This window comes from Harpia harpyja, chromosome 10 (assembly GCF_026419915.1).
Source record: "Harpia harpyja isolate bHarHar1 chromosome 10, bHarHar1 primary haplotype, whole genome shotgun sequence".
Lineage (NCBI taxonomy): Eukaryota > Metazoa > Chordata > Aves > Accipitriformes > Accipitridae > Harpia > Harpia harpyja.
In genome coordinates, this window is record NC_068949.1 from 3,609,250 (window position 1) to 3,633,198 (window position 23,949).

Here is a 23,949-nt window from a genome sequence, read left to right on the forward strand (position 1 = left end):
ACATCTTCTGACATAGTTACCTTTAGTTCTACCTTCTACAGAAAACAGATAATAGGGCACAGCTTGAAACTAGTCAAGAAAAGGCTCTTAATGACTGCAAGAACCACAACTTGAACAGGACCAACTGCTTGCAAAAGCAGGGGATCATCCACTCTAAGCCACCTGGTGTGGGACTTTTCTTTTTGTATCGAGCAGCGCCTATTGCATGGGAGTCCTAGTAATAGAAATGAGTCACCATCTTCACAACGGGGAAGCTTTTGTCACTTACACAACAGCAAAGAATGCTTGTGTCTACATTTTGCCATAAATCTGTAGACAGACCATATAAATAAATTGCATCATTTTGGAAAGAAACAAGTCTGTGATGCTTGCGTCAGCCTTCTCTAGGGTTTGCTTACTGATCGCTGTATAACTTCTAATGAACTCAATAGTGCCAGGGTTTTGTTCTAGACCCCTTTATCTCAGCTTGGCACGTGTCAATTGCTGCACTGAAGGAGCACACTACTTTCGTAAGCTGCAAGGTTGATTACTTCTGCGTTCTGGTCTGAATTACTGCACAACATCCCACCCACCAGAAGGAAAAACCAAGTGAATGCTTGAATCTAAGCATACTTGTTTTGCTATACAGGAGTGTTTTAAAATCGCATTTTTGAGGATTTCTTGAATCAGTTTCAATTATGAAATTATCTAAAAAATTTAAAGATCATTCAACTAAACAAGGTCAGAAACTCTAAGACATTTCTTCCCCTTTACAAATGTAATGTTTCCACTAAATAGACTTTTTGAGGGACAAAGAATGATGCAATTCAATGAAAAACTGAGAAATCCAATTTCTCCAAATAATTTTTTAACTGAAAGGTGTTTAAATTCTATTCCAAACAAACAAGCAATACTGACTGATGTTATCTCATTTTCTCCATTCTATTGTACTCTCTTTGGGGTGTAACTATAGACACTTCTCAGGCTGTACTTTTATAGCAGGGCAAGGGACACCTCAATTTAAAAAAAAAGTCACCAAACACAGAAATCAGAATAAACAAAATAGGAAGAAATTATCTAATCCCACCTCACTACTCCGAGAGGGTCCCTCTTGTTCTAAAGTGAGTAAGATATTACTTAACTTTGTAATACACAGACTGGCATGCACGTTTTCAGTAAAACAGTAGAACTAAATATACAGTATTTTGACTAGTGGTTCATGCCATTACTGGTCACATCTTACTTCAGGCTGACTTGCAATGTCAAATTGCCAATGCAATCCTGCAGTACTATATGCTTTCTACAGAGAAAAAGGCAGAAAATCTGTTTATTTTAAGGAGAACAAGCGTAGGCCGCAAATCTGCAAAGGAACTCTTTGTACCCTAATATATGCTTGGTTTGTATGATCCTTCTTAATATTTCTCATTTATAGCCACTTTTCTTCGCAATTTTTACAGCAGTTTGGTATTTTTTTTCTTCTTATTTTACATCTAAAGGACAGAAATCAAATATGGTTTTTTTCCTTTGCTTGCTATACTACACTTCATGCAGTTCATAAAAGACAATATACAGGAGTGTAAAAGCAAGACCCTTTAAAAAAAAAAAGCTATTTTTATTTCTATTTTTATTTTCAACAATTCATTTTGAGACACTGCACAGAATGTCTCTTTTGCAATGGCAAAAATAGTAAAATGTCAGAGTTTCATAAAGAATGTTTCAGAGTAGAGACTGTGTTTTACCAAACAAGGCAAGCAGTGGGTGTATACTGTCTTGAGTACCAAACACAATGGGCTCTTGAGCCAAATATATACCTGTAACAGAACACCAGACTACATCCACCACTCTCAGTTACTGAAAAAAGGGCCAGCCCAAACAGAACATGTGAGTGGTAACTACTGTCTTTCTGCCCATCTCTTGCTTGAAAGATAAAATTTAGAAAGGCACATGGGCAGGTGTGTGTGAACAGGAACAAGAACACTGCAGACACCTCTGCTCAACACAGCTAGAAATGGGAAAACAAGACTACTACATTTGTTGCATTTGGGAGTAAAAACATATTCCTATAAAATCAGCTGTGTCTTTGACATTCAAATGATTTATTTCCCAACTGCAGCTTAGATTATTTCATACCTGTAAGATAAGAATCAAAACAAATCTGAATGTTATCATTGTTACAGTTGGCCTCAAGGCATAGCTATTTAAATTGATATTAAATGAAGCAATCATCCTATAGGGACAGAAAGAATTGGTTTCCAAGTGGTGAGAAAGTTTTCCCATGAAAGCAGGGGAATGCTCACAAGCAAAGGTGGACTGAATCTGCATGTATAGAGAAAGAACTGCAGCATTAACATTCTTCAAATTTCTCCCTCTATTTACCACCCTAACTAGTGAAAACAAATGGTGCACCAGAAATGAAAACTAATGGCTTTGACTACAGTGTTCTGAAAGAGAGCCTTCAAAGAAGCCACAAGAGATGCTCTGTCTCCTCTTTGCATCTTGCCTGCTTGCAGACAACCTGCAGGGTATTAAATGATTACATCTAAGTTTTGGGACTAGAACATGCTCTGACAGTACTTGAGAACATGCTTCTGAGGATGTGGGGTCCGACAGCTGAGAAAATTTGGTCTCAGTAAAAGCTCCAAATTACATGCAAAGTTCAATTTGCAAAGCTTGTATTTTGTTTTTAAAAAAGTTTCCAGATCTGAAACATCTTGAGGAGATAGTTCCATTCAGATACCTCCAGAGATGTGTGCACACATTAGACATCCACTGCTCATGAAATACTGATTCCTGCTGTGCTAATGTTGACCTACAATTCATTTATTTAGGTGCTGTTCCTAATACCAAGACAAAAGAACATTAGCCTATAATGTTTTAAGCATGATACTGAAAGGTTAGATACAATTCAGTTTTCTTCCCAAATCAATTGGTTATCTTAATACAAATCTCATCCAAAAAAGATCACTCATTAGAAAACAATCAACAAGAAAAATAAAACCACCCAAAACCTTGACCTTGAGGCAAAGAATTACAGAGCTACAGGGAGAACTTCCATAGTGTTTAAATTCCATGTGACATAAAACTTCAAAGTCCTATCTCAAAAAAACTTAGGATACAAACAAAAAGAAGAATAAAACTGTGATGAGGCTGATGAGCAACAGATTTAGTGAAGTATGAGGAAAACAAGAAAGCTGGAGAGGGACTTTTTACAAGGGCATGTAGTGATAGGACAAGGGGTAATGGCTTTAAACTGCAAGAGGGTAGATGTAGATTAGATGTAAGGCAGAAGTTCTCCACTGTGAGGGTGGTGAGGCACTGGAACAGGTTGCCCAGAGAGGCTGTGGATGCCCCATCCTCCCTGGAAGTGTTCAAGGCCAGGTTGGTTGGAGCTTTGAGCAACCTGGTCTAGTGGAAGGTGTCCCTGCCCATGTCAGGGGGGTTGGAACTAGGTGATCTTTTACAGTCCCTTCCAACCCAAACCATTCTATGATTCTATGAAAAATAAGAATGCCTAAATCTGAGTTAAATCCAGTCATCCCGTAAGGTAGAGAAGTAGGAAAAAACAACCCTGAGCCCAGCAGTTACTAACATACAAACTTCTGTACTATCCCCAGTAAGTTCTTCAGTGATCGGGGAAGGCAGAACACTGGTGCTGAAGTGGTTATTACGTGCTTGGTACAGGGAGGTTTTCATGTACTATTGGTGATATTATGTCAGTAGGCGTCAGTGTAGTTTCAGAAATTCAGAACACGTAACTGGGCTGAATTTTCCCAATATTATAACCATGCTGACAGTAAGTTGGTCTTCAAAACATTAGCAGTAGATAACAATCTAAACATTTCCTTTTGAAATGTAGCCATTTACTTTGGTAGATTATTAGAAATACTGTCTTTTTAGAAATCTGGTTTCCAGTGGGTGTAGTATCAGCTTACAAAACCTGAAAGTAATTGGATTATCCAGAAGGGATAATCCTGCACAAGATTCCCAGCTTTCATTGGTCCAAAGAGGAAAAAAAAATTGTATATCCCACGGGAAACAATCAGAATTTAATACTTTTTTTTAGGCAGAATCAGATACTTTGTTTTTGACGCATATATTAGCAATTGACAAAAACATAGACAACAAAATTGCCTTTGGCAAAATGTATTTGGGAAAAGGGTCACACCACTTTTTAGTACTATGTCTACTACAATAGTAACTTGGAATAACTGAAATAATTTAATCAAGAAGAATTATATTTTATGGAAGATTGCTGACACTTAAAAATCAAGCAGAGTAAAAATACAGCTTGGTAGCCAAAATCCTCAAGTTCTTCATTACAGTGAAATTCCAATAAACACTGTCGACTGCAGAAAACATATTTTTCTGAACAGTGCCAAAAAAATACTGATTCTAAATTTAATATTAATAGCTAGCCTCGAAATGATTCAGAAAACACCACCTTGTGACAAAGACAAACTTTGTGCATCTACTTCCTGTCTTTGCTGTAATACCTTAATGTACTGTGCTCTTTACTGTTCAATACAATAACGAACAATGGTAAAACTCAGTAAATAAGAACTGGGACATACGGGTTTAGAGAGTTAGTGGCAATCATTCCAGCAGTTTCAGTGGATTTGAAATTAGGTCCTAAATGCTGAAGCCCATGGTGTAAGAGACCACACAGAAACTGTCGTTACGAGAACATGGTACTAATGAAATTGTTTTAAATGAAAAGTGATTAAAGGAATGTCAGTATATTTAAGAAGTATGTTCAATTATAGTATGCAATCATTTGAAACCAATAAGCCTACTAGTTGCAGAAAGTGAAATATCATTGGGTAGCTTGTTTGTGGCCAAGGTGACACAAACTCAAGTGGTTCTCTCTAGACGTCAAGCTAAATTTTATTACCACATGTGGCCCTTTTGTTGTGTACTTCACAGGCTTTTTGCCTTTTTGAATTATTTTGTAATTGCCTTTTCATTTAAAAAATGGAAATTTGTTATAGAATACCTTAAGTCACCACATTGCAACTATGACTCACAGCCAGCCTTCACAATGCCACCTTCTGGACAACCATTTTTACTCCACAAGGTAAGAAATGACTGTTCAGGTAGCAAATGCTGTCTTAGTAACATTCTTCCAGCACCTGTGCTTACTACAGAGCTTTGAGGCCAAACCACATTCACGTCCATGCGGGAAGACAAAGATGAGCTGGAAGTATAGTTCCCAGCTTGAGATAGAGCCTGGAGTAGCTCTTACCATATTGATACAACCTGTAGGAAGGTCCCCAATTTGGACAGCTTTGGGCTTCTCCTATTACATTTCTGACTACTCTGAAAGTATACATCAAACTTACAGACACTTAGAACCTTGCATTTTAATATGTAAGGTTGCTACCTGTTAAGATCAACTATAAGAACATGAGTAAACCTTACCCAAAATGTTTTACCTTGGTGGTCCTGTTTGTAGTGGAGAATGATCTTCAGATTAGGGAGCAAAATAACTGAAATTAGAAGATCTTTAAGCAAACCAAACTGTTTGTACATACAAACACACAAAGCACATTTATCACATAATCAAGCATCTAGCTGTGTCATAAATACAACTGTTAACCCAAATTAGCAATCCAATCTCCAGACTTACAGATCTCTGCGTTTTTATCACAGTTGAGCTTTTAAAGACTTCCTGTCAGAAGTGTTGAAGCATGAGCTCACCATCTGAGCTGAAAAAGAAGGCTAAAGGGGACGACTTTGTAACAAAGGAATCTGGGGCAGAAATTGCTAGAATTCTGAGTATAATGAAAGATGGAAATTATCATATCCTTCTCTTGCTACAAGCAGCAGAGTAGCCCTCTGGACACCTGGCTTCCCTGAAGGTGAAGACTTGGGACACTCAAACAATTTTGCCCGCATTCCTCTAAAGAAAATAATGGCAATTAGGGAGTTAGAAAAAAACCCACAGAATACCTTTCTCTTGTAGAAAACAATGCTGCTGTGCTCAAGCATCTTCTTTTGCAAAAAACTTAGGTCTGGATGAGGAAATTAAGGAACCGACTTCTACTGGCTCCTGCTTGCTATGGGTTTGAAAAGGCTCAGGTTCCCTAAATCTGCTTTAAACCACTCAGCAATACAAAATTAATAAAACCAGTCAAGAAGGAGCAGTTTCGGCCCACTGAGACAGGAGTCAGGAGACAGAAAGTTCATTTCACCTAAGCAGATGACTGCAAAAGCATAATAAGCATCAGACTATGCATCGAAGGAGGGGTATCTCCACGTGCTCTGCAAAAATTCCTACATACAGACAGTGCTCCAGGGAAAAATAAACCAACCCAACCCAAGAACTCAAGAAGTCATCTAGTTCTCCTCCTGCTCAAAGCAGTAAGAGTTGTGCCAGGCTTTGTCCAACTGGGCTTTGACCAGAACCTCTCTGGGCAACCTTTCAAAAGCTGTCACGTACATTTGGATAGAACTTGTATATCTTTTTATGTTATCAGAACTAATTTAACTATATCTACCACAAGGAGCACAAGTATTTTAGAACATTTTTTTGTATATCTGATTAAAATCTAAAACCAAATGGGAAAGCGATTCTGAAAATTGTTTCAAGTGGAATTTGAAGATAATTGAAAGCCCAAAAGATCAAGCATAGACACAAAAGAGTGAGCAGATGATCAGATATACAACGGCCCCTGAATCAGACAGGATTGACATGAAGAATGAAACAATTCACACAGCCTAACAAAATTGCTATACTAAAAGATGAAGAGACAGAGAATATGATGCTCTCATCTACCAGTTCTCTACTGAAAACAGCAGGATGGGCTACCACATAAAATAGAGGGGAAAATAAAACGGTAGAATATTGAACTAATTCCAGTTGTACTATTCAACTCGTTCCTCCCCTTGATTCTTTTCCCAGAGGTAAAAAAAGCATTCCAAGCAAGAATCTGAATGGGCTGTTTGCACTCATTATACTGGTAATAACTGCATCTTGCATTACATATTTTGCCCCATAACAGAAGCCTTGCCTTAACCAACCAGCTACAAATAACATTAAAAAGAACATTCTTCAGTATTTACCTGAAACTCTTAATCAACTAATGACTAATTATATTAGCAACATTTATGGATATTAGTGCTAATGCAAGTATTACCAGCAGGGAGAAGTTCTTTAGGTAAAGAAAGTTCTGTACGAGAACCTAGAGAAACAGTGAGAATGATTAATTATAATAGGTACTGACTGTTCTGCACATACAGCCAGGGTGAACTCCAACTGCAACAGACTGCTGACAGACAAGAAAGTGATTGTCAATTAGATTTCCTGCTACTTTCAATTCTATGTAGAATAAGGAAAGGCTGAAAAAGTTCCAGAAGATTTTTTTTTTTCTTTACTCATGGTTTAGAGTTTAGAAAGGCTGACTGCAAGAATATTTCCTCCTAACCTGCAATGCAGAAAGAGTAACTTTTCTCTAAGACTCAGAATAGCAGACTTTAATAAAGATTTAAGAACATCAGTTATCAACTCATGAAAAATGGTTAGAAACCGAATAAAACTATATTAAATAAAACTAACATTGCTTCTAACACTACTAAGATATCACTTCTGAAGGTGTTCTTAGGTACAGGTACTTATTTGTCTCAGAATAATATATAAGCAAGACAAGTGAAGAAATTGAGTAAATACAGGATGACTTCTTATTTAGAAGAAATCTGGAGCACTGCTGAAAAATCTTACAATTAGCTCTCAGGAAAGAAAAAAGGCAACGTAGTTTTAAAAGAGCATGCTACAGAGCAAACAAACACTTTGAAAAATAGGGTACCAATAGGCTTTAAATGTTTACCTGCTTATCTGGAAATGTATCTAATTACATCATGTAGATTGATTGCATCTATTTGCAACGTTGCTATGATTCACCTCCATTTAATACATGATACCTCACAGAAAAAACCTGCATTAGCATTCTGGAGAAATATGTAGATTCGGAATGAGGTATCTGCAACCCTTTTACACTAAAAATCCTTCTCAAATACTAGCACTTCATATTTTTAACAGCAAGCACATCACCAAGGAAGAGAAGGAACTCTGGGAATTTGAGATTGTTACTGCAGAGTATGAATGCACAGGTTAAAACATTTAATTACACAGAAAAGATGACTCCCAGATGAATGCAGCTGGTGTCTAACAACGGGGGGGGAATCATAAACACATTGTTTGAAAAGGACTTCTGCATATCATTTGGATCAGTCTCCTCCTTAAAAATAAGGCCAACACTATATCAGAGCTAGACAAAACTATGAGTGACAAGTCTTGAAAGCCTCCAAGGACAGAAATTTCATTGCATCTCTGTTCTAGTGTTGCCCTACGCTTTTAATAAATCCTTCCCCCCTCCCTGCCCCCATGTCCTACCTGAACTTCTCATGCTGCCACTTGTGGCTACCGTCCTTTGTTGTGCTATCTGTCTCTACCAAGAAGAGTCTGGCACCATTGCCTCTGTAACCATCTCTCAAGGTAAGACTTCTACTCAAAGACTTCTATTCTATTAAACAAACCCTCAACCTCTCCCTCTCCTCACAGGTCACCTGCTCTAGGCCCCTGGCCAGCCTGAGCACCCTCTGTTTTCCAGAAATCTTTTCCCCAGCATTTCTGAATTTAGCAAGGCATATTTTGCAAAGTGTACAGTGAGTACCTTCCTGTTTCCGAAAGACACATTCTCAGACTCTTCCCACCTTCTTTTTGGCATTCGTGTTATAATCAATATATCATCTTCCCTTAATGTTTGGTGTACTACCATTAAATATTACTTTTTTTACCATGAATGCTTCCTCAGAGATCTGCCTCACAGTATTTCCTGAAATCTAGCCACCTCTTCCTAAAAAAAAAAAGCTTATAAAAAAAAATGGTCTCAGGAAATCTAAGAAAAATAAAAATACATCTATTACTTGCAGCCATCTTCTAGAATAAAGTTACTGGGAAAACACTAATAGTCTGATACAAGGAATGCTAACTTGCAGCTTCAGGTCAGGAAAGAAATTATGAAATTGCTCCAGATTAAAAAAAAAAAAACAAGAAAACAAAACAAAACAAACCACAAACAGAACAAAACAAAACAAGCTGTTGCAGTATGAACAGCTTCTCCCAAACGTTTTTGTTGATTAGGAGGGGCATCAAACTATTTACTGCCTAACCTAGCTGTCAAGCTCTGAGTATTCCATGAGAGAAGCACGGCTGCTGCTTTATATTGCTTTGGAAGGGTGAAGGTTTCTGTAATGAATTTTTTGTACAGTGCCCAAGGTACATACCTTCTAATCTGCTGACTGAAGCTGTCTACCTGTTAATTTTCAATTCCTGACAGCAATCATAAAGGAGCATGAGTGATGGACAGTTGTATATTCCTGCATGAAACGCCATGATGAATGCTCTAAAACTGATGGATATATTACTTACACTTTGTCTGCTATCTACTGAATTATTCCACAACTACTCTAGCTGCAGTTGTTCAATAGCACTGGGTAAACTGAGGAGATGGTCTGGTGTTCTCATCAACTGTGAGTCAAAACAAAGCCCACAGCAGACAAAACTGGCTTCAGAGATGACCTTGTACAGTGCTGGCAGCAGTAGGATTCTGGTAGAAAACAGATTCTGGTCCCCAGAAGGTAAGGAGAAGCCCTATTTACAGAAATATTTATTCCACATATAATGCATTCAATGCCACTTCTCCAAATACTGCCATGAATGGTAGTGCTGAGAGACTGAGATCTGAGGTGAACAAAATGACCACAAGCACATCATTTATGATTTCAGCAAGACTCAATTTGACTATGTTAACAGATTTATAATCCATCCATACACACACATGCACACACAAATCCTAATGAATTATGCATACGCTGCCCCCATCAAGGTCTGCTGCATCATTTTCAAATCTAACAGTTCATAGTTACTAAGGAACGAAACATAAATAGCTGAGGGCATGTTTGCCAGAAAGCAGTCTGGGTGAAAGACTATGAAAATCTTAAGCAGAGCAGACTTTGGAATGTTTAGCTGTATATAGTTATTGGGGGGAGGGAGGGAGACCATATAATTTTATAATTATGATATAGCATGTTATGACAATTATGAATTTTATCATAAAACATTTAAAAAAATTCCATGCAAAAATGAAGACTGTGGAAGGTGCTTTTTATAAATTCAAGTTAGAAAACAACAACAAGTGATAGCTCTGAAGAACTCAGAGTGATCTAAAGCTGAAGAACAAGAAGTTACTGCAATTTTTCACATCTTAGGAAATCCTTAATGAGACTGGATTCATGTTGAAGACTTAAAACAAAAAAGTCCTCACAGACTATGGAATGTAGATTTAACTCATAAGCACCAATGATTTGTGAAAAAGTTACTCAGCCCACACTCCTGCTTAGGAGGCAGATCATGCTCTGACACATCAATGTTACAAAACCAAATGGTTAGAAGAGTGGTAAATCCCAAATAATTCAAAACATTTTGGTCTTTAGGAAAAAAAACCCAGTAGGTATGTCTGACCAATTAGCTCCAGGAAGCTTCAGAAAAAGCCAAAGCAGCTAGGTTAAGAACTAAAATGTTCCTATTGGAAAGAATTTATAAAATAGACAAAAACTTTGACTGCTTTAAGGCAGATCATCTCCAATGCACTGCACTGTTCTAAAAGACAACAGGAAAAGAGGATTCTTTGAATGTTAAATGGCAAAGGAAATAATTATTAAAACTCGTGTCTGAGACATAGAAAGTTAATCAGGGACAAATGCAACAGGGACAGCATGCTTATTGTAATTCCCAAAAGAATGCAAAATAATAGTATTATCAGGGTTTGTAGGTGCAAGACCACGAGAAAAACTTTATGACAACAGTAATGGAAAAACACTGCCACAGAGGCTCTGGAAAATACATTCAAAATAACCCAAAAGGTTACAGAGCTGGCAGCCAAAAGCAGACTACAGAATTGCAAATGAAAGGTCCTTAACATCACAGAGGTTAAGGCACTGAAGACCCTGTGCAAGGAAGCCACAGCTGAAATGAAGGTAATGGTTTTGATACGGGCACACAGATAAAAACCGTCCAAGTTAGAGAGTCTGCTTCAGTTAAAAATACCTAGTACAAAGAGCAGCAGTAGTTCCCTGATCTTGTTATCAGCTTAAGGAAGGGCTGTCATTACGAATGGACTCTACTGAACGAGACCACAACAATGATTCTTAAGATCTACAAAAGAAAAATATATTAAAAGGGATAGATAAAGGTTATATACACAATGGAAAGTCATGAGTCATTTCTTGAAGTAGGCTCAAGTGAGGAGAAGCGGTGAAGATTTATCACAGTGTCACATATGATGAACACAGAAGGGCAATTCTACAGAAAACAAAAAACAAAAAAAACCACAAAAAAGACCCCAAACCCACCCAACAAAATTTGTCTTCTGGAGCACACGTAAATATAGATTTATTATACTGACTGGAAAAAAAAAATCCACTTACTGCACATTATTATATCATCAACCTCACTTCCCCTACAGGAATAAAAACCTGATTTTACTAAGGGCTTGTGGAAATTAAAGAAACAAAGACAACAGCGGTGTTCCTACTTTAAGGAAGGCTTACATAAGTGTCCTCTGCTCCAGAATCAGACTGCAAGTAAACCTGGCTTCACCAGGGTACATGGAAAATTCATTGTCATGGGAGCAAGATTAGAATTCACAAGAAAGCCTGCCTTTTCCAGTTTCTTCCACAAATGCCACTTAAACCAAGAGACCTTTCTCTCGGCTCCCTCCCCTCTCCCCACATAACTAGCTGGAACATGAACATGTATGTCAATTCCATGCTGGTAACAGAAATGTATTTACTATCCTAATCCAAGAAAACGATCTAACAACCAAAAAAATTTCAAAACTAATTTGAAAACTGTAAAAATAAAGGCATTAGCTTATTCATAAACATAAACTGATTTTATGTTAATGCTGTGTTTTAAATGCTCCTCTTACTAACTTTTATCTTGAGAAGGAGGAAAGTTTTTGGAGACTGTGTGTTTACGGGCTAGTGCCCTAGACAGCAGGTCTGTGCAGGGCACTCTGAAGCTTTTACTGAACAAAGCCTGTGGGAACAGCGCACTGAAGAGGAGTTTCTTCTCAGTATCTTGGATGATCACTAAGCACAACAGTATTTTAAAGCAACCGAATGTGTAGTTAAAGGCATCTGAACTCCCACACAGTGTTTATCATCAACATGGACATTACTGTTGTTAACAGTGAAGAAAAGCTATTTTTGAGCTACAGGAAATGGAAAAAAAGGTTGGCAAAAAGAAATGGCATTATGATCATTGTCATTTTTTGATTATCTGGAACACAAAAAAAATTTGATGACATTTCTTCCTGTTTTTCAGAACATTCTTCACATCCGAAGCAAATTTCACAGTTTTTAAAGCCAACATTTTAAACATAGTTTCACAGAAGGATTAGAACAGACCCTGACAGGGAAAAAAGCTAGCTGCAGACTTAACCGAATGGAGTTTACTGACTCTGTAATAGAGTAATAGTCACAAGAATGAAGGGTTATTGCTTAAGTTATAGTCTTACAATCATCATGTAATTATAAACAAAAAATATTTTAGGCTAAGTCATGCAAACATCCTCAGCATTTTTCTTAGTTAATGCTTTTTTCCCCTCTTAAGCTCTTACAATATTTCTCTGTTGAATAGTTTCTTACAAGCTGTTCCTTGTCCGAGTTGTACACCAATTTCACAAGTTCACCAATTCCATAAGCTTGCATACTCAAGCCTCACTCCAGTTTTTCTATCAAATGTTTTGGGGATTTTAGTTTTTAATATTTTACAGTGAAAAGACTCCGTCCTTGTTAGCAGTCTTTGGGCTTCACAAGCAAGGGCAAAAAGCTCTGAATACTAAACAGACTCAAATAGCAAGTATTATCTTTAAATCTCATTCTGAGGGTGATGAATGAGCAGTGGAAAATATCTTTTTCATTAAAAATATTTGTCTTTTCAAATTAATGACAACTTTTGATTTTGCACACACCACAGAATGAGTGAGATTCATCCACCTCATTTTTAGCTACCCCCAAATAAATCACCTAGAACAAAGTTTACCATATTGGTATCTTTTATACTACAAAAGAGGTAAGGAGCTTCAACAGCTGATTCATCCCATCTAATCTGAAGATGTATCTTAGGAAAAGTCAGTGAAGTCTCTGGAGGTGCTTCTCTCTCCCCATCTTGGCTTAGATGGCATGCCAAAGTACCAAATGTCAGAGTGGTCGGGAGAAAACAGACCACAAAGCCTTCTTATGTTTCCTCCTTGGTGGGTGTCTTTTGGGTTAGAGAGAGTGTAACATTCTTGAACTGGAGAAAACAGACAATCCCTACTGCAAAAGATTCAGACAGTGGACAGAGGAAACTGTCAGTCATTTTGCATAAACTGTTGCGACAAGCCTGCACACTGTATTTGAAAAAGGCAAATGAAGCACCTAGGAATACACAAAGTCATTAAGTTGTGCACATAAACATGCAAGAAATGGAAAAGCTAAATAAAAAGCAGAAGATGGAAGGAAGATCATATCGAATAACACTACTATCTTTTATTGCTAAGATAAATTACCTTTTCCCAGGGAAAAGCAACGCAGTAGATTTAATCCACTCTGCAGAATCATTTAATAAAGTACCATACAGGAAAGCTCTGTTTCAGGTGAAGTGTATCAGTATTAGTATGGAGGCTAAACAACTGATCGCACTGAAAGAGCTATAAAGTGAGAGGAGACTCTGGAAGGTGGCCAAAATAACAATCTTGGGACCAAGAAATAAACAAATAAATAAATTAATTAGTGACACTGGCAAACAGTGTGATGTTAAAACATGCTGCCAGTACAGAAGACAGCTGGGTCAGGAAGAACAGAATGACTTTTAGGACAAAATCATAGGAAAGGACTTAAAGAAAAAAAAAAAAAAAAAAAGGTAACTGAAACTTGTGAAGGTTTTAAAGAAAATCACTGAACACAAACCCAATCTCTCCAGAACAGGTCTAAAAGTTTAGTGTGTTTGGCCAACTGAGGCCAAGTGTTTTTTTAATCCAGGTGGAGGCAGAAGAGTTGTTCATACTGACGCAAGAACAAAATGTACAAACTGGCCATGCATAAATGCTAGAAATTTGAGGAAAATCTTTAATTAGAAGTAATAGGTCTACACAGCTCTCAAGGAGATAATGGGGCCACAAATTGTCCCTGGTATCCCCTTGCTATAGATCAAAGAATTATTATTATGTAATACTCAACATAAAGCTCCTTGAGCCACGTGAATAAGTCATGGTGACTGTTTAGATATGAGGTTTCTCCCTCACTCTGAAACGTCTAAAAACTTGTACTTACCCAGATGATTACTCACTTAATAAAAAACACGTCTTATGTATTTTGCCCTTCAATCCCCAATTACAAGTAACATTGCTAGAATCACATCAGAAAAGCAGTAATCTCTAGAACTGTTAAGATTCCAGTCAATTCAATTACTAGACTTCATATTTTGCATGAATACAGTTTTAATGACTTTCAACAAGACATACACAATTTAGACCTATGGGTATTTGTAAAAAAATCTGACTTACGTCCCTCATACTCAGAAACTATTTGGAATTCACAGTTATGGACACAGGTTTAAAAACATTTTCTGAGGCAGGAAGAAATTTTCAAATCCATGTTCAACTTTACATTTGATATCACCATTCTGTCTCAGAGATTAAACTCTGTCTTAATCCATACTTCAAAGGGAGTGAGAACAGTATTGTGTATCATACCAGTGTCTGTCTCAGAACAATGCCTACAGTTGACCTTTAATTTTGAGAACAGTTAAATTTGGTTTTCATTCCAAATACAACTTCATTATTATTCCCAAACTTAAAGTTAAGCCCTATGTGAATTACAAGGTATTTCATAATTCTGGTTATAAGAAGCTGTGGACAACGGTTTGCTGTAATTCCATCAGCACTACTGGAATAAAAATATGTGGACTCAAAACTCCAATGATTCAGAGAAAGATGCCTCCACTAGTTCCTTAAGACAAGTAAAATACTCATCTTTGTCTCCAGTCTTTTCCTTGTTTTTTACAAGATCCTTAGATCTAAACAACCAGAGGATTTATATATGTGTATACATACATACATATGTATATAACATATCATTCATTATACGTTGACATGAAAGCAAAACTGCAGACAAAATTTACAATAAATATAGGCTTTTTACTATATCAACAGATATATACCATAATATAAATTGTTTACCTAAATTTAACTGCTGCAGATTCTGGCAGGCAGTAATATAAGAGAGTAGACTTCGATATTTAAAAATACAGTACAAGGTTACTCTTCCAGTTCTGAAGTGGAAATACCTTATGTTTTTGTAAACAGTGTTTCTAAAGGTTTCATTTTGCTTTCATGCAGCAGTACACAAACCCAATCAAAATGCACGGATCTGCATATTTCAGTCTAATCAACAGTGCCAGACATTAGGAATCACAGAAAGGTACCAAAACTAACATTTTCACAGTCTTAACCATACCAGAACGCAGCCTGAAGCTCTACTACCTTTGCACTTGTAAAATCAAGATAGGAAATGCTGGTTTAAACAATTGCCTGCAAGGAGTATACAGAGCACATGATTGAACACTCTTTTCTTCAGTGATCTGTAAAGGTTTCATACAGACCCTGGGGCATGCAGTTCCAGGGCATGATTCTCAATGCTGCCTTCCACTCATCTAGAGTAGGGATTTGGCTGGAATGCTTTGCAGCTCTCTTTCCTACCCATGTACCTACATGCCCTTCCCACTCAAACCTGAGAACAAGACCCAACAGAGCATGTGCCAATCTCATTGTGATGTAGAACAAAGACGCAGTCAGCATGGTGCTCACTCAGATCAGGAGCTGGGAAGCATTCCTGCACCCCGCAATTAGCTATAGCCTCAGGCACTTAGTATCACACAGGAACTCTGTACAGACAGTGGCAGTCCAAATGAACTATAGAATAATAGAATCATTTAGGTTGGAAAAGGCCTTGAAGATCATCAAGTCCAACCGTAACTACCCTCAGTCTTCCTACAGTCTTTTGCTTCATTACTTTCCAAACTGATGCTTTGGACACCAGCCTCCTCTAATGTGACCCTGGCATATGTCTAAAGCAGGTCCATCCAGTGACCTGAATTAAGCAGCTGTTTTGAAATATAACTGTGTATGACCACATAATCACAACATCATAACGCATGCACACACAGCATGCAAATCAAAGCTGCAAAGACAACTTTAGTTCTGGTATTACCTAACTTCTAAAAGCTCAACTCCACAACATAAATGGTGCTCTTATAGGGCCTTGTTGTTAGTTTTCTTGGGGGTTTTCTTCTTATTGAGGGAGAGGGAAAGGGCAAAATGGAGGAGCAGAATAACATAAGCCTGAGAAAGCAGACACTCCATTGTATGGTGCTACAGAGATCCATTCAGCTGTCAACAGCTTGTATCTAAACAGGACTACACAACTTGAGCGAAGAAATTAAGCACCAGTTTTTAATACTTGTCGTACGGCAGTAATATGATATTATTATTGAATAGCTCACTTCATCTCAAACATGTCTGATGTATTCCAGCTGAAGAGACAGATTCAGCAATCTTATGCTCTTTTCTTGAATATACTGTAATGCAGAGAATCTAACCTCTTTTTTTCTTATAAATTAGCTCAACATATGTGCTACAATTTAACATCAGTCTTTGTTTTAACAAACAGTAAATGTATCTGTTCCTCTTTATGCACAATTTCTCTGTCCTATTACCTCCAATTTGCATCCTTCCTATTTCTGGCTCCCATTCTCTCTCATTTCTCTGCAATTTCTGTGTACGCTATTATTCTATAATTTTATTTTCACTAACTCTATACTCTGCCTGCAGTAATTTCTCTTCAGTAACACAGTACCTGTTCACTGGGCATAAAGGATGCACTTCACTGCCCTAGGTTACTCATGTAAGCTAACTCAGGAGCTAATGGCAGCATAAATACACAGTCCTCTCCTAGTGCAGTGTCACCTTGCCCATCAGCTGGCTCCTCAAAGACCCAGCAGTGATAGAATATTTTGGGTTACACCTGAGGGCTGCAGCCTACCTGCATTCTCCCTGTAAGCTGAAAGAGTCAAAACAAACAAAACAAGAGAAAACCATCAAGCAATCAAAAAACCTCACATGATTTGATGTCTGTTCATTGCAGATCATATAAATACAGGTAAGAACGAGTACATGTTTCTTTTTTCCACTCCTAATGAATTATGTAAAGGTAGTAGGTTCTTGGATTTGAAGTACTGCAAAGACATGCGAGATGACACCATGCTTGATGTCCCTTGACACAGGCAAACATTCCAACCAAAACCAGTTTTACGTCTTCCTGTCTTTTGTAGATAGACGGATTTAGGTACATTATATATTACTGTCAAAGCAAGGCAACAGAACAGAAATCAGTGTCAACTCCTAATGTATTTAAACACTACCAGTTTCAAGAAAGAAGGGCTCAGCTTTTACATGGGAATCAAAACTATGCTTTCCTATAATTGCTGCTTCCCTTGGTATTTGTCATAGTACTTTCAGAAGTTATGAAAAAAAGAATGTCATGTTGAAAGTTCTCAGATTTTCTCATCAAAATGTCAGAAAAGAAGATAAAAACAGGAAAGTTTATTACAAACTCTTCTCACTATTCTGTCCCTTTTGCCACTTCATTGCGATGTCAGTTCACTCTTGATCACATGAAGACGGTTCTGTCCTGGACATATTTGAACTGATTAAGAAATTTGTTTAGACTGACAGAGCTAGGATTTAGACTGCTGAGTTCATGAAGCGAAATCCTGTATTCCGGAGGTATACAGACTTGCCAGAAAATTTCTTAATAGCAAGTTTTTTAACTGCCCAACTATTAGACTTGCAACCACTGAAAACATGGAAGTCCTGGGACCTCCACAGATAAATTTTTTATTAAGTACACTATGAAAGACCAGAGATTCATTTATATAAACGACAACTGTTGTAAACAACAGAAGCCATTTATAGAATAGTGCAGTTATACCCCTGCTGCCAGTACAGGGATATTCCAATATAGGATACACTCTTCTTGAACATTATGAAAAAGTAACCATTTTAGGAAGTTCCAAATTTGCTTAGCAAAACTGAAGGTATCTGGGGATATTTAACCACTGGTCAACAGTCCTTAAAGTGGTAGTACAAACAAATCATGAACCTGCTTCTCCTTCTCTGACTTTGCCTTTCATCTGCTTAGAACAGATGTGATGAGGTCAGTACAACAAAGTGGAAAGCTGCTGCCTCATCAGTTACAAGTCTCCAAACATTGTTACTTGCATTTAATTAAGAACTCTGATAGAAGTCTTCCATAACTTAAAAAGCCTTACATAAATGATGTAATTCAAATAAAACTTTAAAAATTAGTTTTGAACTGCATGGTATCATCATAATTGGATAGCATGCTGAAAGGAGATTAGAGACCATACAGTGAATCATTAGTGCATAATTAGTCCGTTATATCAGAGAATCACAGGATTCACTTTAACTGTGGCATACAAAGGAAAGTTTATACCAGTAAAGAAACTGAGAACATAGCTTAAAAATCAGACTTACCATTCTTGGTCAAATACTGAACGTTTGTCATCACTCCTTCAGTGTAAGCACCTGGTTCATAATTGTCCATCTCACCCGAAACAATATGAGCTACTCTTGAAGCACGGCCTCGGATTGCGCCTGCTGCACGATCTAAATTGTCTGCATTTTGCTCTCTCAGTGCAATGATACACTTGTTTACATCCTCAAGAATATGGCTTTCTGCAAATAAAACAGCATTTCGTTTAGGATGGCACCTCTTACACAATCAGACACATTTTCGACATGGAGCTGATTGCATTTTTTCTTCCTCTGTTGAAATGCATTGACCAACACAGGCTTGGATAAAAAACTTACAATATGAAATCTACACTGAACTGTCCTTGAAATTCTTAAAACAATTTACTGAATCCTAGAATTCAAAGGTACAGTAATAATCTCCTATAAGCAACAGCAACAATAAAATATTCAGTCAGAAAGTGTTAGAAAAATATGAAAACCACAAAACCTTACATACAGAGTGAATATTTGCAGAATGAAGCAAAATTTCAAGGGATTAAAGCTGTTACTTGTTGAAACCTTCTTAAGCCGCTGTGACAAAAGGTTCCATAATGAGATGAATCTTTGTTGACAAACAATTGCCCCAACAACTAAACTAACTTCTTTTACATCAATATGTTAGGATGTTCATGCTAAATCAAACTCCTATGTGAATAAAAAAGAGCAGTATTTTTGCCTAATTGCATTAAAATTGGACTATTACTTATTAAATTATTGCAATGTGTCATTATTACAAAATGTATATTGATTACATATTTTCCATACGATTTACATTTCTTATTTATAGTAATGTATTTACTGTATTACTATGTATATTACTGGTTTATACGCTATTGGTGACTTTCAAATAAATATGTGCAAATATATATCTATATTTATATACCTACAGTATCAGTTACCAATATATTAACACAATTATGCAGCACTGGCTTTCCTACTACAGCTACATTATTTCACTGTGCCTTCTTGCCATACAATACTTCCCCCCTTCAGCTATTTCTGTCATTGCCTAATGATAAGATTTCTGTTTTCTATTATCATTCCTACAATATTCTTTTCCTTATTAGAATTTTCCTCTTTAGAATTCATGATCACCTCACAAATTCAAAGCCACATTGAAGAAATGAAGGAATTCTTGTTTGCTTCATCTTTTCTACAGTATTGTCAAGTCTAGTTAAATGATTTGCCACAACATATCCAAAGCCTATCCATTTTTACTTTACTAATTGAAACATATACATGTTATAGTCACCTTCCGCCTGTACAAATATACATACATTCATAATTTTACATTTCTGGCACAAAACAGAACACAAAGTTTGGGAATAGGCAGGGAGATGCTTTTAAACTATGTGAATCACATAATGACGCAGAACCTCTGAAAGTCAAAAAGTCTCTTAGACACCAGTTCTTGGATGAAAGATTAAATGGGTTAAAGATGATCCTCCTAGTAAAAAGCTTTAAGAAAGAAATAAACATGCACAAAACCATCCCACTACTAAAGGGGCTGAAAGATGCAATAAAAAAGGGGCTATTCTTCCATAGCACTATTTAAAAAAAACCCACACACCCCACCCCACCCCCAAAAAACCCCACCCCACCCTCCAAACCAACAACAGTATGTATCACAGTAATTGCTATCTTCCGACTATGGACAATATTTAGCATCCAGAGGACTTCTTCAATATTTGATAAAAGAAAGACAAAGAAACACCTGGGAGCTGATGAAGTATATGTTGTACAGTTAACCAAAGAGGTACCCAGTGGTGTCTTCCCTAAGGATGGGAGTTGTAATAAGCTGACTCTGTCTTCCTTACAGATCAAACATGTTTATATCTGGCACTCACCTCCAATGCAGGTAGAACTGCAAAGTTGCTTTTGCTGTTTCCTCTTTGACAGATTTATTTTTTTATTTTTTTTTTAATGGCAGTAGCTGCCCTATGCCAAGACAAATTGAGCTGCTTGACACACTTCCACACTAAAAGGCACCAAACACTCAGTACAAAAGAGACACTTGAACCTTTCTTTGCTATTTCGCTCAGCTCTATGTGATATAATGACCTCACTGAAGGGAGTCTGATGTCAGTTTGTGTCTAAGACAGCCAGAAAAGAGAAATTATTATAACACACATAAATACAATGTCAGCATGGCATATTAGCATTTCCAAGTCACCCATGCAAAACGTCAACAGTTAAAAAAGAACAATGATTTGGCTAGAGGAAAGTACAAGGAGAAAATGGTTGCTTGTAGACTGATGGAAACAACTGTTGGGTTGACACGGTCAGAAATTAAAATTAGAGAAACGCAGAAAGGTGCCAAGCAAAGAAGAATTATACAATTCTTCTTCTAAAATAAATTATTATCCTTCTGTCTTTCTGAACATCCATTTCCTCAACATTTTTCAAATGCCAATAGTAAAGTTGTATTTGTGCTTAAAAACTATTTTTTGATACTCAAATATATAGTAATGGAAAAAAGAACATCAGCAGGAAGGATGGAGATGAAGAAGAAAATACTGGTACTAAAGTAAGAAAGACTAGTCATAAAACCAAAAGGTAACAGACCTGAGTAAGAATTCAGATTAAGCTAGAAGGCAATATCAGTAATGTCAAGAGTTACAGAGAAAACAGATATGTGGTATGCTAGTATTCCCACCTATACTACCAATACTGAAGGGCATATTCCATTTTTTTCAGGCAAAGTGATGTATATATAAAATTTAACTTGTGGTACAGAGGGCAATACCACAAAATATAATTTAAAAAGATAATATGTTTATGGCTTTAAAGCTTATCACTTCTTAAAAGCTTCCATACTAGTTTTGGTATTGAATTTCCTTTCCTACACAGACCTAAAATCTGCTTTGTCTCTCAGAGAATGTAATACAAAAACATTAGAAATGCAAGATGTGAAGGCAACAGATTTGCTCTATCTTCAGAAGTACCACTGTGAAACTTCTTTTGCACTAAGCCATGAAATAAGTCAGAGCTTACATGTTTCTTGTTAACTCAGGACTGCCATTCAGTATGTCAGTATTAAATTGCACTTTATGTTATACAATAAATTGGACAACCGTGGTAACTGGGACAGACAAAATGCACTCTTAGGTAATCCTGAATTACTATGTCTGGCATGAGTATCTTGGGATTCTACCTATGCAAAAATTATGAATTCTGGTTCAGTTTATGAAACTGCTACATCACAGAGTGCCTCTATGAGTATGGAATGTCCATATTCTTTCAGGTACATGTCACCAATCTCCAAGATCAGCAGAGAAGTTTAATAATGGTGACTTTCTTAGCACTGTTCGTTCAGTCTGTGCATATTCTGTTAACTATACCCATGGACTACCATCTACATGGAAGCAGGGCAATGAGAGGACTGGCAACTCTTTCAGTTCCACCCATGCCAAACACAACACATGAAACTGAAAGAAAGAGGCAAACAACAAGATGCACAAAGACGTTCCAGGGACTACCCTGTGCTGTACAGGTTAATACCTCATCTTTCTTTTTTCAGGCATCTCCTCCTGTGTGCTTTCCACAGTGGGAGGCTTCCAAACAAACCAGTTTGTGAATGTGTACAAGGCTGAAAAAGGCTGAAGCACTGAAGGAAAGAGAGGGCTGACATGCACAGAATGCAGGAGAAAGGACTAACAAAACCCCACTTCTGCTGCCATAATTATGTCTAAAATGAAGTAGCATAGGTCACCATTGCATTAGGTTTAATATTGTCCACCTGTTAACAGAGACAATCACAGAAGTGGATAGCACAACCTCCACTTTAAGGGCCTTTGTGTGAAGAATACACTCCCTTTTAACTGTTCAGCAAAGACAACAACGAAAGGGCTTAGTCCTGTGTGAACGGAAAGGTAGGGCTCTTCTGATACATACCAAGTGAAATCTCCATAATGGAAAAACACAGTTAACTGGTTATCTTGTGTGATATGAATCTCAAGTAAATTTAAAAAAAAAAAAAAAAACAACACTGCATGTGGCATAATGGAAATACTGTATGAATGGAACACATGACGGAAAGCTCCCCATTTCCAAACCCTTCTAAGAGATGTCAAAAACAACACTTTCATGGAGAAAGAAAAAGCAAATTTGAGGCCAGATGCTCAACAGAAATGCAATTAGACCTGTATGTTGTGGCCTGAGATCCCAATTAGCTGCTTCCTTCCAAATTGGTAAGACTACTTTTAAGTCCTTTTAGAATCCAACTATCAAAGCCCACAATAATATCAGAGAATATAAATGAGAATGTGATATATCCTTCCAGACACTGTGTTTCACAGAAGACAAAGACGGATGCAGATTTTATTAACTGTGTACTGTCCATCCACCTTGTACTAGAAAAGATGTGCAACATCTTTTCTTGCTACATCCATATACTGTCACAAGTAAGGGGTCAGTTGAGAACTTCACAAATGCCATACTTACGTCAAAAAATCACAAGTTCTTGGCAGCATGACAGAATGCACAGACAATACACGAACTCAATAAGCATAAATGACCTTGTCCCCACATATTGGTACTATACAGCCGTAGCTTTTCTGCATATCCACAGTCAACACACAGTCTCTCACAATGTTCTGAAGCTCCTCCCAGATGAGGTACTTCACAACCAACAAAACCTTGCTTAACTTAATTTCCTCAAGGCACAAACAAGCTTATAAATTTGCCTTAGCACATCTAATGGAAAAGGAAAGAAATCAGCACTGGTCACAGTCCAGCTGAGATTCTTTTCTCCTGTAACTTTCTTACAAATGCTGCTTCCTCCTCCTATATAAAATGCATTAGATCAACTTCTGATTTTCATCGCAGTATACTACTTTCCAAAGCAGAAAAGGATGGTTAGGATGATGTACCATCTCTTCATCATGAGTCAATATCTAATATGAGAGTTAATTGTAACAGTGGATTGATAGATGTTTAAAGAAATTGTCAGATCACCACAGTCATCACAGCAGTTATCACGAGTGGTGCGCTGTACCTTCTGATTTTCCTTTGGGATCTCGGTGTTAGTTGTATTGGCCAAAAATCATATCTCAGCTGAGCTAACCACTGGATAATAAAGCTGTCTCTGACAAAGCCATGACTCAGACTGTCTCTGGGACAAAATCAATAGCTCTTCCTTTGCATGTCATCTGAAGAAAAAGACAGGTGATGCCCTTCCACTCCACTTGGCACTGATAAGGCCTCAGCTGAAGCACATTTAATTAAAGTTCCTCCGCTCAGTTCAAGAAAACTGTGGACCAAATGGAGGCAT

General features: G+C 37.3%; 1 protein-coding gene across 3 annotated transcripts in view; it reads right to left on the minus strand.

Annotated features, from left to right (window-relative positions):
• Nucleotides 1-23,949, minus strand: part of CTNNA3 (catenin alpha 3) — a 568,565-nt gene that overhangs the window by 122,762 nt on the left and 421,854 nt on the right. For all 3 annotated transcript variants that reach the window (XM_052799302.1, XM_052799303.1, XM_052799300.1), the window contains one exon: nt 18,639-18,839. In XM_052799302.1, coding sequence (XP_052655262.1) covers nt 18,639-18,839 — 201 coding nt within the window. The remainder of the gene's footprint in view (nt 1-18,638; nt 18,840-23,949) is intronic.